The sequence below is a fragment of the Macaca nemestrina genome, chromosome 17 (assembly GCF_043159975.1).
Source record: "Macaca nemestrina isolate mMacNem1 chromosome 17, mMacNem.hap1, whole genome shotgun sequence".
Taxonomy (NCBI): domain Eukaryota; kingdom Metazoa; phylum Chordata; class Mammalia; order Primates; family Cercopithecidae; genus Macaca; species Macaca nemestrina.
This window is the reverse complement of record NC_092141.1, coordinates 65,726,314-65,740,750: the sequence shown is the minus strand read 5'-3', so window position 1 is coordinate 65,740,750 and position 14,437 is coordinate 65,726,314. Positions and strand designations below refer to the sequence as shown.

Below are 14,437 nucleotides of genomic sequence, written 5' to 3'. Positions count from 1 at the left end.
GGACTGCTGAGACCGGGAGTTCCTGACCAGTCTGGGCAACATAGTGAGACCCCCTGTCTCTACAAAAAAAAATTTTTTTAATTAGCTGGGTGTGGTGGCACATGCCTGTAGTCCTGGCCACTCAGAGGCTAGGGTGGGAGGATCACTTGATCCCAGGAATTCAAGGTTGCAATGAGCTGTGACCAGGTCACTGAACTCCAGCCTGGACAACAGAGGGAGACCCTGTCTCTAAATAAATAATAAAAGCAAATGCAAGATCTCAGCAAGAAGAAACGTAAAAGTGAGGTGAGTGAGCCAGAGAGTGAGAACACACCTGTTGAAAGAAGCTCAGCTGTGAAGAGAAGAGAGGTATTCAGCAAGTAGTAGCTCTCTTCTCAAAGTTATCCAGGGGCAAGTGAGGGGAGGAAGGGAGTGGTTTTAGTGTTTTGAGAACCTAGGTCAAGAACACACTAGCCTGGGCAACATGGGGAGGTCCTGTCTCAACAAAAAATAAAATTAGCTGAGTGTAGTGGTGCGTGCCTGTAGTTCCAGCCCCTCGGGAGGCTGAGACAGGAGGATGGCTTGAGCCCAGGAGGTTGAGGTTGCAGTGAGCTATGATCACACCACTGCACTCCAGCCTAGGCAACAGAGCAAGACCCTGTCTCAAAAACAAAAAACAGGCCGGGCACGGTGGCTCACACCTGTAGTCCCAGCACTTTGGGAGGCCAAGGCGGGTGGATCACGAGATCAGGAGATTGAGAGACCATCCTGGCTAACGTGGTGAAGCCCCGTCTCTACTAAAAATACAAAAAAATTAGCCGGGCGTGGTGGTGGGCACCTGTAGTCCCAGCTACTCAGGAGGCTGAGGCAGGAGAATGGCGTGAACCCAGGAGGCGGAGCTTGCAGTGAGCCGACCGAGTTTGCACCACTGCACTCCAGCCTCGGCGACAGAGCGAGACTCCGTCTCAAAAAAAAAAAAAAAAAAAAAAAGTTTGTAATTTTCCTTGGGGAGAAGGCAATAAGGCTAACACAGATGGTCACCCAATAACCAGGTAAAGTTAAAATAAACTATATGTGACCGGCTGGGTGCAGTGGCTCACGCCTGTAATCCCAGCACTTTGGGAGGCCGAGGCAGGTGGATCACTTGAAGTCAGGAGTTTGAGACCAGCCTGGCCAACATGGTGAAACCCCGTCTCTACTAAAAATACAAAAGATTAGCTGGGTGTGATGATGCACACCTGTAATCCCAGCTACTCGGGAGGCTGAGGCAGGAGAATTGCTTGAATCTGGGAGGTGGAGGTTGCAGTGAGCTGAGATCGTGCCATTGCACTCCAGCCTGGGCAACGAGCAAAACTCTGCAAAAAAAAAAAAAAAGTTTGTAATTTTCCTTGGGATAAAGCCAGTAAGCTAACGCAGATGGTCACCCAATAACCACATACAGTTAAGATAAACTGTATGTGACTGGCTGGGCATGGTGGCTCACACCTGTAATCCCAGCACTTTGGGAGGCCGAGGAGGGTGGATCACATGAGGTCAAGAGTTTGAGACCAGCCTGGCCAACATGGTGAAACCCCGTCTCTACTAAAAATACAAAAATTAGCCAGGCGTGGTGGCACCTCTGCCTCCCGGTTCAAGCGATTCTCCTGCCTCAGTCTCCCAAGTAGCTGAGATTACAGGCATGTGCCACCACTTCTGGCTAATTTTGTATTTTTAGTAGAGATGGGGTTTCACCATGTTGGTCAGGCTGGTGTCAAACTCCTGACCTCAGATGATCCACCCATCTCGGCCTCCCAAAGTGCTGGGATTACAGGCGTGAGCCACCGTGCCCAGCCGCGTTGGGGTTTTAAGAGTTCTCAAGCTTGAGCCTGCATGAAGGTAAAGTTTGCCCCTCTCTCAGCTCAAGTGACTTAATGTCGCTCTTTCCCACACACACCTTTCTGTTCCTTCACCTGCAGGACCATACTAGTCTGGCCCTAACTCCCCGAACTGCCAACTTGGGCTAGCACCTGACCGGCAGTCCCGTAGGCAACCTGCCCCTTTAAGAGCACCCCCCTCCTCCAGCTCCTCCTTCAGGCCTGGCGGCCGGATTTCCCAGTTGGGACCCAGCCCTTTAAAGCCATCGCTCCTTCTTCCTGGCCGGATGTGTGCTGAGACCCAGAGTCACCCAGGGGTCTCCGTCACGTGCCGGGAGTAGGCAGAAGTGGGCTGTGACAGGTGCATGTGGGCATAGACTCCACAGCCCGGGGCTCAGGAGGGACAAGGACCTGGGACAGGGTGGATCCCGAGAGAAAGCAAAGCCGCTCGGGAGTGGGCAAGAGATGTCGTTACGCAGCTGCTGTGGCCCGATCAACCCTGTGTCAAACCCTTCCTGTGCCTTCCCTTCCGGTGCCTTCTTGTTCTTCTTTTTCTTTTTTTTCTTTCTTTCTTTCTTTTTTTTTTTTTTTTTTCGTTTGTTTGTTTTTTAGACAAGGTCTTACTCTGTTGCCCAAGCTGGAGTGCAGTGGCATGATCTCAGCTCACTGCAGCCCTGACCTCCTGGGCTCAAGGGATCCTCCCATCTCAGCCTCCCAGGTAGCTGCAACTATGGGTGTGCCACCATGCTGGGCTAGTTTTTCAGTTTTTTGTAGAGATGGAGTCTCCCTATGTTGCTCAGGCTGGTTGCGAACTCCTGGGCTCAAGTGATTCTCCTGCCTCAGCCTCCCAAAGTGCTGGGATTACAGGTGTGAGCCACCTCGCCCGGCCCATCCCTACCTTCTGAAAGAGGCATTCTTATTCTTTTTTTTTTTTTTTTTTTTTTTTTTTTGAGACGGAGTCTCGCTCTGTCGCCCAGGCTGGAGTGCAGTGGCTGGATCTCAGCTCACTGCAAGCTCTGCCTCCCGGGTTTACGCCATTCTCCTGCCTCAGCCTCCCGAGTAGCTGGGACTACAGGTGCCCGCCACCTCACCCGGCTAGTTTTTTGTATTTTTTAGTAGAGACGGGGTTTCACCGGTTTAGCCAGGATGGTCTCGATCTCCTGACCTCGTGATCCGCCCATCTCGGCCTCCCAAAGTGCTAGGATTACAGGCTTGAGCCACCGCGCCCGGCCGAGGCATTCTTATTCTTATTCCCATTTTGCAGATCAGGAAATGGAGCTCAGTGCAGCCCGCTAAGTTGCTCAGGGCCCTACAGCTAACAAGCGGCAGAGGCAGGATCTGAACTCAGGTCAGTGGGACTCCAAAGCTTTGATAGTCTCTCCTCCGCCTCACCTGTCCCACAGGGCCCGGCCTTCTTCCAAAATTTCGTTTTTCCTTGGTTTTCCTGTATGCAGTAGAGTGTCGGGGGAGAAATGGGTAATTGCCGCATGCCCCCATATCTGGGTTCCTTCCTCCTCCCAGGAGCTGCTTAGAGATGCTGCTGTGGCCACTCCTGCTGCTGCTGCTGCTGCTGCTGCTGCTGCCAACATTGGCCTTGCTCATGCAGCAGCGGTCCCAGGATGCCAGGCTGTCCTGGCTTGCTGGCCTCCAGCACCGAGTGGCATGGGGGGCTCTGGTCTGGGCAGCCACCTGGCAGCGATGGAGGCTGGAGCAGAGCACGCTCCACGTGCACGAGAGCCAGCAGCAGGCCCTGAGGTGGTGTCTACAGAGAGCCCAGCGCCCCCACTGTTCCTTCACAGGTGTGTTTCCCAGGGTCTGGGGAGGTGACCCAAAGAGAAAGAAATCCCACAGGACCATGAGATTCCAGAGCCTGAAGGCCCCCATACCTCCTCCACTGCCACCCGAGTGGCCTGACACAGAGACAGACCCAGGACTGGCTCTCTTGTCCAAGATGAATTTCCCATGCTGGGTCCTTACAGCCCCTCTACCCCAGGCCTATGCTCAGTTCCTCCCTCAAGGGTCTCACCAGTCTTGCCTGAAACTCTTGGGAAACCGGCTTCCTGAGGCGTTTCTGTTGTCATTGGGGCTATAGACATAAGCACCTTCCGGAATCATCTCCCTCTGACCAAGGCCAGCCAGACCCAGGAGGAAGAGAGTGGAGAGCAGCCACTGCCCCCGACCTCTAACCAGGACCTGGGGGAGGCCTCTCTGCAGGTAATCTAGGATGGCCAGAGCCCAGTCCCACCAGAGACCTCTGACTTGCAACCAAACCCTCCCATCATGGTGGGCAAAGAACTCTCAAATGGGGGCTCTGGGTCTGGTTCTGACACCAGACCAACACTCTCTTTCCTCCTCCAGGCCACCGTGCTGGGTCTGGTAGCCCTAAACAAGGCCTACCCAGAAGTGCTGGCTCAGGGAGGCACTGCCCGCCTGACCCTTACATCCCCTTGGCCCCAACCCCTGCCTTGGCCTGGGAATACCCTGGACCGGGTGGGCACCCGTGGAACCAAGGACCCTAGGGCCCTGCTGCTGGACGCACTGAGGTCCCCAGGGCTGAGGGCACTGGAGGCTGGGACGGCGGTCGAACTCCTGGATGTTTTCTTGGGTCTGGAGGCTGACATTGAAGAGCTGGCTGGGGCGATAGCTGCCGGGAACCCTGGAGCACCTCTCCCTGAACGGGCAGCTGAGCTGTGGGAGGCCCTAGAGCAGGGGCCCCGCGGACTGGCCCTTCGGCTCTGGCCAAAGCTGCAGGTGGTGGTGACTCTGGATGCAGGAGGCCAGGCCGAGGCTGTGGCTGCCCTCGGGGCCTTGTGGTGCCAAGGACTAGCTTTCTTCTCTCCTGCTTATGCTGCCTCAGGAGGTCAGTGGGACTCAAGGGCAGTGAGGTGGGGGCAAGGGTCAGAGGTCACATGGCTAACAGCCATGCATTGGGCCCTACATAATCATCTCATTTAATCCTCCCCAACAAGCTGCATGCTAGGGACAGCAGCCTCCTTTCACAAGTGAAGAAATTCAGGCTTACCTAGGTTAAGAATCTTGTAGCTGGGCGCAGTGGCTTACGCCTGTAATCTGGCACTTTGCGAGGCCAAGGCGGATGGATCACTTGAGGTCAGAAGTTCCAGACCAGCCTGGCCAACATTGTGAAACCCCATCTCTACTAAAAATACAAAAACTAGCAGGGCGTGGTGGTGCATGCTTATAATCCCAGCTACCTGGGAGGCTGAGGCGGGAGAATTGCTTGAACCTGGGAGGCAGAAGTTGTAGTGAGCTGAGATCGCGCCATTGCACTCCAGCCTGGATGACAGAGCAAGACCCTGTCTCAAAAAAAAAAAAAAAAAAAAAAAGGCCGGGGCAGTGGCTCACACATATAATCCCAGCACTTTGGGAGGCTGAGGCGTGTGGATCATCTGAAGTTAGGAATTCGAGACCAGCTTGGCCAATGTGGTGAAACCCTGTCTCTACTAAAAATACAAAAATTAGCCAGGTGTGGTGGCTGGCGCCTGTAATCCCAGCTACTCAGGAGGCTCAGGCAGGAGAACACTTGAACCCAGGACTCACTGAATCACTGAGGCGAGATCGCACCACTGCGCTCCAGCCTGGGTGACAGAGCGAGACTCTGTCTCAAAAAAAAAAAAGAGAGAAAAAAAGAGTCTTGCACAAATTCATGTGACACCAGGATTCACTCCCAGGTCTGCCCCCTCCAGGACCACAGCACTCTGCCTCTTTCCAGTGAGGGCCTAAGAGGCAGCCTGCTGAGCCTAGGAGAGCCAGGAAGGATGCGGTGAAGGGCAGCAGGAGGATCGGGTGCTCAGAGGATCAGGCCTGGGGTCCAGGAGGGGCTACTGCCTGGCAGAAAGCAATGGCACCAGCAGACACTGAGGAGGCTGCTTTGCTTCCACAGGGGTACTGGGCCTAAACCTACAGCCAGACCAACCCTATGGACTCTACCTACTGCCCCCCGGGCCCCCCTTTATCGAGCTGCTCCCAGTCAAGGAAGGCACCCAGGAGGAAGCTGCCTCCACCCTCCTTTTGACCGAGGCCCAGCAGGGCAAGGAGTATGAGCTGGTGCTGACGGACCACGCCAGCCTCACCAGGTGATCAGCTGCACAGTCCCTGCTCCCTGAGGCCCTATGGGACCATGCTGGGGACCTGGCGCATGAATTCAGAAGCCCTTGGGCCCGACCTCACTCCCACTTGCACCCCATCAGGTGCCGCCTGGGTGATGTGGTGCGAGTGGTTGGTGTCTACAATCAGTGCCCAGTCGTCAGGTTCATCTACAGGTAGGTGACCCCGGGGAGCTAAAGGGCCATCCTTGTGTCCTGGGCTCCACTGCCTATCCCTTCCTCCTCCTCAGGCTGGGCCAGACCCTGAGCGTGCGAGGGGAAGATATTGGCGAGGACCTGTTCTCTGAGGCCCTGGGCCGGGCAGTGGTGCAGTGGCCGGGGGCCAAGCTGCTGGACCACGGCTGTGTGGAGAGCAGCATTCTGGGTGAGCTTCCCCACTGGCTCCTGCCTACCATCCTTGGGCTACCCTTCAACTTCTACCTCCTCTGCCAGGGGACTGCTAGGAAAGAGGTAACACTCAGCCTCCTTTACCACTCCTACAAAAGTCCTTCTCTGCATCTAACTCTCATCCATCCTGCTGCAGTCTCTACCCATTTTCTTTCCTGATCTGTCTCCTATTTAGGATCAAACTCTAGGTTCCTCTCCATTTATCCCACTCCTCACCAGGAAACTCTTTTTTCCCTGAAACCTCAGAGTGGGGAAGAACAGATGGGGCAGAGGACACTAGACTTGGCAGTTGCCCATTCACTGGAAGTATGTGTGCACATGGGGTCTGTTCACAGATTCTTCTGCGGGCTCTGCTCCCCACTACGAGGTGTTTGTGGCGCTGAGGGGGCTGAGGAATCTGTCGGAGGAAAATCGAGACAAGGTAAAGGAGACGAGGACAGGGTCTGACTGTAGAGCCCTTCACTCTGCACACTCCCAGGGTGCGTGGAGATCAGGGCTGATGGGGAGGAGAGCGGCAGCAGAGGGGAAGCTCCCTGGGGCTCTGGGAGGGGAGCGCTGAGTCCCACAGACACACACCTGTCCACGCAAAACTTCTAAACACATGTAGCCTGGACACAGCCACACATGCCTCGTGTGCACACTCATGGTCACACACCAGCTCACTCACGCTGTTCTGTTCCCAGCTGGACCACTGCCTTCAGGAAGCCTCTCCCCGTTACAAGTCCCTGCGGTTCTGGGGCAGCGTGGGCCCTGCCAGAGTCCACCTGGTGGGGCGAGGGGCCTTCCGAGCACTCCGGGCAGCCCTCGCTGCCTGCCCCTCCTCCCCGTTCCCGCCTGCGATGCCCCGGGTCCTCCGGCACAGGCACCTGGCCCAGTGCCTGCAGGAGAGGGTGGTGTCCTGAGTCAAGGCCTGCCCCACCACCCAGCTTCCCCCAGAGGCCACCTTGCTCCTCCCTCTGGGACCTCTCTGGATGGGGAGTCCTTGGCCAGGGTCTCTGACTCTGTGTCACCTGACATTTGCCCATGAGAGCCGCTGGGCCTTAGGGAGGCCTTGGCCCAGCTGACCAGTTCTAAGGTATGGGCCTCTGGGGTTAGTAGACGCCAGCAGTGCCTGCCCGTGTCCCTGTGTCCAGGCATGGAGGACACTGCTAGAGAGTTACCATGCACACCAATGGTTTCCTGTATCACAGCCCAAGGGGGTTCTCTGGCAGCCACAGCTGTGTGCTCAGTCAGTGCACTGGGCAAGCTGGAAGTGTCGGGGGGTTAATGTCTCCAGGAGCAACCCTGAGTCAATAAGGAGCAGGACCTCAGCTTCACTGTCCTTGAGCAGGACAATTCTGAAGTGTATTCTACATAAACTCTCAGAGGATGCCCAGCAGGATGGCGTCCCAGTTGCCCACAGCAGTAACCCACTCATTCATGTACTTCCTGCAGGGGCTCCTCCCTTCCCTCTCTTCCCCACTCCCCACTTGGGCTTCCTGGGATGGCTCCCAAATAAACCTCTTGCACCCAGATTCTTGCCTCAGAGTCTGCTTTGGGGAAACTGGGGAGTGGACCCCGGCCCAGCCATTCCCTCACTGAGCTCCAGGACTTTCCCCCAACATTCTGGTCTGGGCCTGGCGAGGCTGCATGTGCACACAGGAGCCTTTGGGGACTCCGAGCACATCCCAGGCCAGCACCCACAAACCACTTCTGCGGTGGGGAAGGGACAGCTATTTTTCACATCGTAAGGCGTCGTCCCAGGAAGCAACCCCAGAGACCATCTGGGTTCACTGTTCCATACCAATGAGGAAACGCAGCCTCCACAAGGTTGTAGAGGCTAAAATAAAAGAAAAAAAGAAACTGGGCTAGGTTTTGGCTTCCTTCCCTCCCACTGCCCGGGCTGAGTTTTTAAGGTTTTCCATCTTGGAGGCTGGTGGGAGGGGCAGACCAAGACCCTGCAGCTCCTCCTAAGTAGAGGCAGCACCAGTTCCAGATGCCTTTGAATGACTTCTCCATTCCATGTCCTACATCCAGGGCCTCGCTGCATACCCACCCGGCCCCCACCCCAGCCTGTCACTCCATCCTATTAAAATCTTCCCATGAAGCTGGGCACAGTGGCATGGGCCTGTAGTCCCAGCTACTCAAGAGGCTGAGGTGGAAGGATGGCTCATGCTCAGGAGTTCAAGACCAGCCTGGGCAACACAGCAAGACCATCTTGAAAAAAAAAAAAAAAAAAAAAAATTCCTCCCATGGTAGCCCCCATCACCCACAGGATTCAGACCAATCAGCTTGGCCTATTAGACCCTTTGACCTTGGCCCTCACCTACATGTCCAGCTGCCTCTCTCCCCTTGCTGGAAAGAAGGCCTGGACTAAGGACCACACCTCACCTCCCATCTAAGGGTTGTTAAGCACTGTCAGCTCCAGGATTTTGCTCAAGTGGTCCCTTCTATGTAATGCCCTCCATCCCGCTGCCCCTGATGTAAACTAGCTTTCATGCAAGGCCTTTGAGGACCCCCTACCAGGCCCACCCCAGGCAGAGTGACTGGCTCAACTTTGCTCACGTGGGCAGAAGTCCTCTCCTTCACCGAACTATCCTTATGCCTGAACTGCCTCCCACCTAGAATGATGAGCTCCTTGGAAACTGGGCCAGGTCCTGTGCACAGTTGCCCCCATGCCCAGTGCCTGGTGTAGCACAGAGCAGGAGCTCAATAAAGAGGTTGTAGGCCAGGCACCATGGCTCACACCTGTAATCCCAGCACTTTGGGAGGCCGAGGCAGTCAGATCACCTGAGGTCAGCAGTTCGAGACCAGCCTGGCCAACATGGTGAAACCCTGTTTCTACTAAAAATACAAAAAAATAGCTGGACATGGTGACGTGAACCTGTAATCCCAGCTACTTGGGAGGCTGAGGCAGGAGAATCGCTTGAACCCAGGAGGTGGAGGTTGCAGTGAGCCAATGTGCCTTTGCACACTAACTTGGGCAACAGGAGTGAAATTCTGTCTTCAAAAAAAAAAAAAAAAAGAGGTTGTGAATAAGAGAAGCTTAGACCTGGAGATGACATGTGTTCTTCACTGCATGGTGGCTCACTCCGTGGTGACTGTAGAGTGGGACTACATCCCTCCCCTCCAGGTAGCCTGAGCCAGGGAGAAAGCTGGGGAGGTAGAAGCTTTCTATCAGCTTCTGGTAGAAACCGAGTTTGGTCAGGCACAGTAGCTCACAGCTGTCATCCCAGCACTTTGGGAGGCCAAAGGGGGAGGATGGTTTGAGCTAGGGATTTGAGACCAGCCTGGGAGACCCAGTCTCTACAAACAAATTTAAATATTAGCCAGGGATGGTGGCACGCATTTGTGGTCCCAGCTGCTTGTGTAGCTGTGGTGAGAGCACTGCTTGAGCCCTGGCATTCGGTGCTGCAGTGAGCGACCGTTGTCCCACTGCACTCCAGCCTGGGCAACAGAGTCAAACTTTGTCAAGAAAGAAAATAAAGAGAGAAGGCCAGGCGTGGTGGCTCATGCCTATAATCCCAGCACTTTGGGTGGCTGAGGCAGGCGGATCACCTGAGGTCAGGAGTTCAAGACCAGCCCGACCAACATGGAGAAACTCCGTCTCTATTAAAAATACAAAATTAGCCGGGCATGGTGGCGCATACCTGTAATCCTAGCTACTCAGGAGACTGAGGCATGGGAATCACTTGAACCCTGGAGGTGGAGGTTGCAGTGAGTCGAGATTGCGCCATTGCACTCCAGCCTGGGCAACAAGAGCGAAACTCTGTCTCAAAAAAAAAAAAAAAAGAAAGAGGGAGAGAGTGAGAGAGAGAAAGAAAGAAATGCGAGAAGGAAGGAAGGAAGGAAAAAAAAAAAAAGAGGATGGATGCGGTGGCTCACACCTGTAATCCCAACACTTTGGGAGACCGAAGTGGGTGAATCACTTGAGACCACCCTGGCCAACATGGTGAAACCCCATCTCTATTAAAAATACAAAAATTAGCTGGTTGTGGTGGTGTGCACCTGTAATTCTAGCTATTCGGGAGGCTGAGGCAGGAGAATCACTTGAACCCAAGGCAGAGGTTGCAGTGAGCCAAGATGATCATACCACTGCACTCCAGGCTGAGCGACAAGACCAAAATTTAGTCACACACACACACACACACACACACACACAGAGAGAGAGAGAGAGAGAGAGAGAGAGAGAGAGAGAGAGAGAGAGAGAAGAAAGAGAAATTGGGCTTGGTTTTAGCTTCTTACCTCCTACTGCCTAGGCTGGGTTTTTAAGGTTTTCCATATCAGAGGCTAGTGGAAGGGGCAGAAGGGGAGAAGAAAGCTAGGGGGAGGGGGGCAGCTAAGGAACCTTTCCATGAAGTAAGAAGGTCCTGGAGCCTAACAGTCCCCAGGGGCAGTGACAAGAAGCAGGGGAGGGAGAGGACTGCTGCTGGCTGCTCCACCCCCTACATACAGAATGTGGGGTCTTGCGCATCTGCCTCTCTCCTGCCCCTAATTAGTAGCTGCCTCCCTCCATATTGTCCCAGGCCAGCGCCTCTTTTGTGCTCCCAGATGCCTGGGTGCAAGGTGGCCTCATTAGTGCCCGGAGACCGCCCCATCTCCAGGGAGCAGGCGGACAGACAAGGGGGTGATTAGGGGCACAGTGATCCAACCCTGGCCTCTGAATGCAGCAGCGGCCATTCCTTGGGCCCAGCCTGGAGACGGCCCCCCTGCAGGAGGCTAATCTTAGACTTGCCTTTGTCTGGCCCGGGTGTGGACGCAAGTGCCTGTCAATTCCCTGCCACCTCAGAGCACTATAAACCCCAGACCCCTGGCAGAGGGTCACAATCGACAGCCTCAAGGTTCCTGGCTTTTTGAACCACCGCAGACATCTCCTTTCCCGGCTGCCCCACCCTGAGCACCAGATACCATGAACCTTCCTTCCACAAAGGTAAAGACCCAGGGACGGAGGGGCGATTCACCATCCCAGAGAAGCAAAACTAGCGCTTGCTCAGAGGGCTGGAAGAGAGGCCCAGGGTGCCTCCACTCTTGGTCTTTTCCTGGGTGTGCTCTGAGGCAGGAGCACCTGCCTTGGCTCACACTGGGTTGGGTGCTGTTTTGCTAAGAGCCTGTGTTTGCTGAGCTCTTACTATGTGTCAGGTGCTCTGTTTGCTCTTTTTTCTGTCAGCTCTTTTCATCCTCCCAGCAGCCCTGCAGAGTAGGAATTATTTCTAGTATACCTAGTTTACAGGTAAGGGAGCTGTGCCCTCCGAAAGGGCAGGAAACTGGTTCAAAGCCACGGAGTTCAGTTACTCCAGAAAGGGGGCAGGGAGATGGAACAGCATTCTGGAGTCTTGCTAGCTCCTGATTTCCACGTGTTTCCCTGCTGTGGAGAGGAGGTGGCGGGCACTCAGTAGGGCCCGGTGTTCCCCAAGTTTACAACTTCTTCTGCAGACAGACACGCCTGTTTTCAGGTGGAGTGGTAAGTGCCCTAGTGGGGGCACAGTGGCCTAAGTCTCCAGAGGAGAGGGGGATTCATTCTGCCCAGGGGATCTCAAAAGACCTCCTGGAGGCGATGCTCTGCTGGATCTTGAAGGAGGAGCAAGTAAAGTAGCCCGATACCAGCAAGGGCGCAAATCTAGGAGAACTAAGTGACAGCCAGAGAGAAGTGCAGGCCCGGAGGGGGCGCGGAGCCAGCGGGGTAGGTCCTGGGCGTGGGAGCTTGTGGCGGGCGCCGAGGGAAAACCCCTAGCGCCCTGTCTGCGTTTCCCTAGGTCTGCTGGGCCGCCGTGACGCTACTGCTGCTGCTGCTGCTGCTGCCGCCCGCGCTGCTGTCGCCCGGGGCGGCTGCACAGCCCCTGCCCGACTGCTGTCGTCAAAAGACGTGTTCCTGCCGCCTCTACGAGCTGCTGCATGGCGCGGGCAATCATGCGGCCGGCATCCTCACGCTGGGCAAGCGGCGATCCGGGCCCCCTGGCCTCCAGGGTCGGCTGCAGCGCCTCCTGCAGGCCAGCGGCAACCACGCCGCGGGCATCCTGACCATGGGCCGCCGCGCAGGCGCAGAGCCAGCGCCTCGCCCCTGCCTTGGGCGCCACTGTCTCGCTGCGGCCGCCACATCCGTCGCGCCCGGGGGACAGTCCGGGATCTGAGTCTTTCTTCGGGCCCTGTCCTGGCCCAGGCCTCTGCCCTCTGCCCACCCAGCGTCAGCCCCCAGAAAAACGGCAATAAAGACGAGTCTCCATTCGTGTGACTGGTCTCTGTTCCTGTGCGGTCGCGTCCTGCCCTTATGGGGCGGCAGAGCATCTTGCGGAGGGCGGGAGGGCCTGGAAGCCCGGCTCTGAGGCACCAGCCTTGGCTTTTGCGTGGCTGAATCGAAAACACTCTTGGTTGGGGAGCTCCCAGTGCAAGGCCCTGGGGCACAGAGATAACTGCACAGGTGCATGCTTGGATCGGGGCATGCGGGACCCCCACGATGCTCTGCTAGGCATTCTGTAGCGGGGACTTCATCCAGAGATGCGGAAGGGGAAGGAGAGCGAGAAAGGTTGCAATCGGTCGGTTGCAGCGCTCACGCCTGTAATACCAGCATTTTGGGATGCCAAAGCAGGAGGATCGCTTGAAGCAAGGAGTTTGAGACGAGCCTAGGCAACATAGTGAGTGAGAGATCTCTCCAAAAAGTTTTTTTAATTAGCGGGGTATGGTGGGCGAGAGAGTCGCTTGAGCCCAGGAGTTTGAGTCTGAGCCATGATTGGGCCACTGCGCTCCAGCCTGGGTGACAGAACGAGACATTGTCCAAAAAAGAAAAGAAAAGAAAAAGAAAAGCAGAAAGGAAAGGAAAGGAAAGGAAGGCAAGCTGCATAGAGGAGCAGAATCCAGCTAGGAAGGGGTGGGAGTCAATCCTGCTGAAAAGGCAGGGAATATGAACTTCAACAATGAGTCATCCAGAATGGTTGCATCATGGGGTATATAGGGTGTGGGGAATGGAGAGGCTCAGGAAGCAACACGGTTACAGTCAGTGCAGCCCAGCTCCAAAGGCTCTCACAAACCATCAGGCTTTGCACTTTATCTTGTAGGTAACAGAGGCATAGGACATTCTTAAGCAGGAGCAGGACAAGATTTTACTGCAACTCCAGTCAAAGACACCTGTTACTGGTGTTTCCAAAATCCATATATTGAAGTCCTTACCCGTGGCACTTCAGAATGTGGCTGTATTTGGAAATAAGGTCCTTCCAGATGCAATTAGCTAAGATGAGGTCATACTAGAGTGGGGTAGGACCTCTAATCCACTGTGACTGGCATCCCTATAAAAAAGGGAATTTGAACACAGAAACGCACACAGGGAGAACCTATGTGAACATGAAGGTAGAGATTGGCTCCTACAAGCCAAGAAACACCAAAGATTGCCAGCACCCGCCCCCACTTCCTCCAGAAGTTAGGGGAGAGGCATGCAACAGATCCTCACAGCCTTCAGAAGGAACCAACGCTGCCTTCACCTGACCTTGCTTGGACTTCTAGCATCCAGAACTGTGAGACAATAGGTTTCTGTTGTTTGAGCCACCCACTTTGTGGTACTTTGTTATGGCATTCCTAGGAAACTAATAAAACATCCAAAAGTAGAGACACAGGCTGAGCTTGGTGGTTCATGCGTGTAATCCCAGCACTTTGGGAGGCTGAGGTGGGCGGATCACTTGAGGTCAGGAGTTCAAGACCAGCCTGGCCAACATGGCAAAACCCCATCTCTACTAAAAATACAAAAATTAGCCAGGCATTGAAATGCACGCCTGTGATCCCAGCTACTAGGGAGGCTGAAGCAGGAGAATTGCTTGAACCCAGGAGGCAGAGGTTACAGTGAGCTGAGATCATGCCACTGCACTCCAGCTTGGGCGACAGAGCAAGACTCCATCTCAAAAACAGCAAGAACAACAATAACAACAACAAAAGTAGAACACAGAAAAATGCAGCCCTTCTTAGCAATCTAACATCCCAGATAATACCTAGCTCAGAGGGTGGGGAGAATTTAGCCTGCCCTCCTTGCCCATTGGGGTTCCCACGTTCACTGGCTTCAGCTGTTTTGTCGTGGGAAGCAGCCAGCCTCAGCCACAGAACTCAGCTGCCTCAATTTTCTGCATAGGTAGTAAG

General features: G+C 54.9%; 2 protein-coding genes across 5 annotated transcripts; both read left to right on the top strand.

Moving 5' to 3' along the window:
- Window positions 1-2,049: 2,049 nt before the first annotated feature.
- LOC105472125 (GH3 domain containing) lies at window positions 2,050-7,857 on the top strand. Of its 4 annotated transcripts, none has more exons than XM_071083153.1 (10): window positions 2,050-2,193; window positions 3,097-3,180; window positions 3,354-3,631; window positions 3,925-4,046; window positions 4,191-4,692; window positions 5,734-5,926; window positions 6,041-6,112; window positions 6,187-6,320; window positions 6,679-6,764; window positions 7,027-7,857. In XM_071083153.1, the coding sequence occupies exons 3-10, from the start codon at window positions 3,367-3,369 to the stop codon at window positions 7,243-7,245; spliced, it is 1,593 nt and encodes a 530-aa protein (XP_070939254.1). In that variant the 5' UTR covers window positions 2,050-2,193; window positions 3,097-3,180; window positions 3,354-3,366; the 3' UTR covers window positions 7,246-7,857. The 4 variants fall into 4 exon arrangements, with proteins under 4 accessions (XP_070939254.1, XP_070939255.1, XP_070939256.1 ...); XM_071083154.1 differs by having other exon boundaries at window positions 6,590-6,764; XM_011725104.3 differs by lacking the exon at window positions 2,050-2,193 and adding an exon at window positions 2,200-2,550.
- A 3,256-nt stretch (window positions 7,858-11,113) lies between these two features.
- Window positions 11,114-12,548, top strand: LOC105472126 (hypocretin neuropeptide precursor). The gene is made up of 2 exons (XM_011725106.3): window positions 11,114-11,252; window positions 12,076-12,548. Exons 1-2 carry the CDS (start codon window positions 11,232-11,234, stop codon window positions 12,448-12,450), a joined length of 396 nt encoding a protein of 131 aa, XP_011723408.1. The 5' UTR covers window positions 11,114-11,231; the 3' UTR covers window positions 12,451-12,548.
- Window positions 12,549-14,437: the final 1,889 nt, after the last annotated feature.

Bases quoted from the DNA above. Each gene is read 5' to 3' on its own strand.
- LOC105472125 (XM_071083153.1), top strand. From the start codon at position 3,367: ATGCTGCTGTGGCCACTCCTGCTGCTGCTGCTGCTGCTGCTGCTGCTG. The intron at 3,632-3,924 runs GTGTGTTTCCCA...TTGGGGCTATAG, and splicing joins CCCCCACTGTTCCTTCACAG to ACATAAGCACCTTCCGGAAT. The intron at 4,693-5,733 runs GTCAGTGGGACT...TTGCTTCCACAG, and splicing joins TGCTTATGCTGCCTCAGGAG to GGGTACTGGGCCTAAACCTA.
- LOC105472126 (XM_011725106.3), top strand. From the start codon at position 11,232: ATGAACCTTCCTTCCACAAAG. The intron at 11,253-12,075 runs GTAAAGACCCAG...GCGTTTCCCTAG, and splicing joins TGAACCTTCCTTCCACAAAG to GTCTGCTGGGCCGCCGTGAC.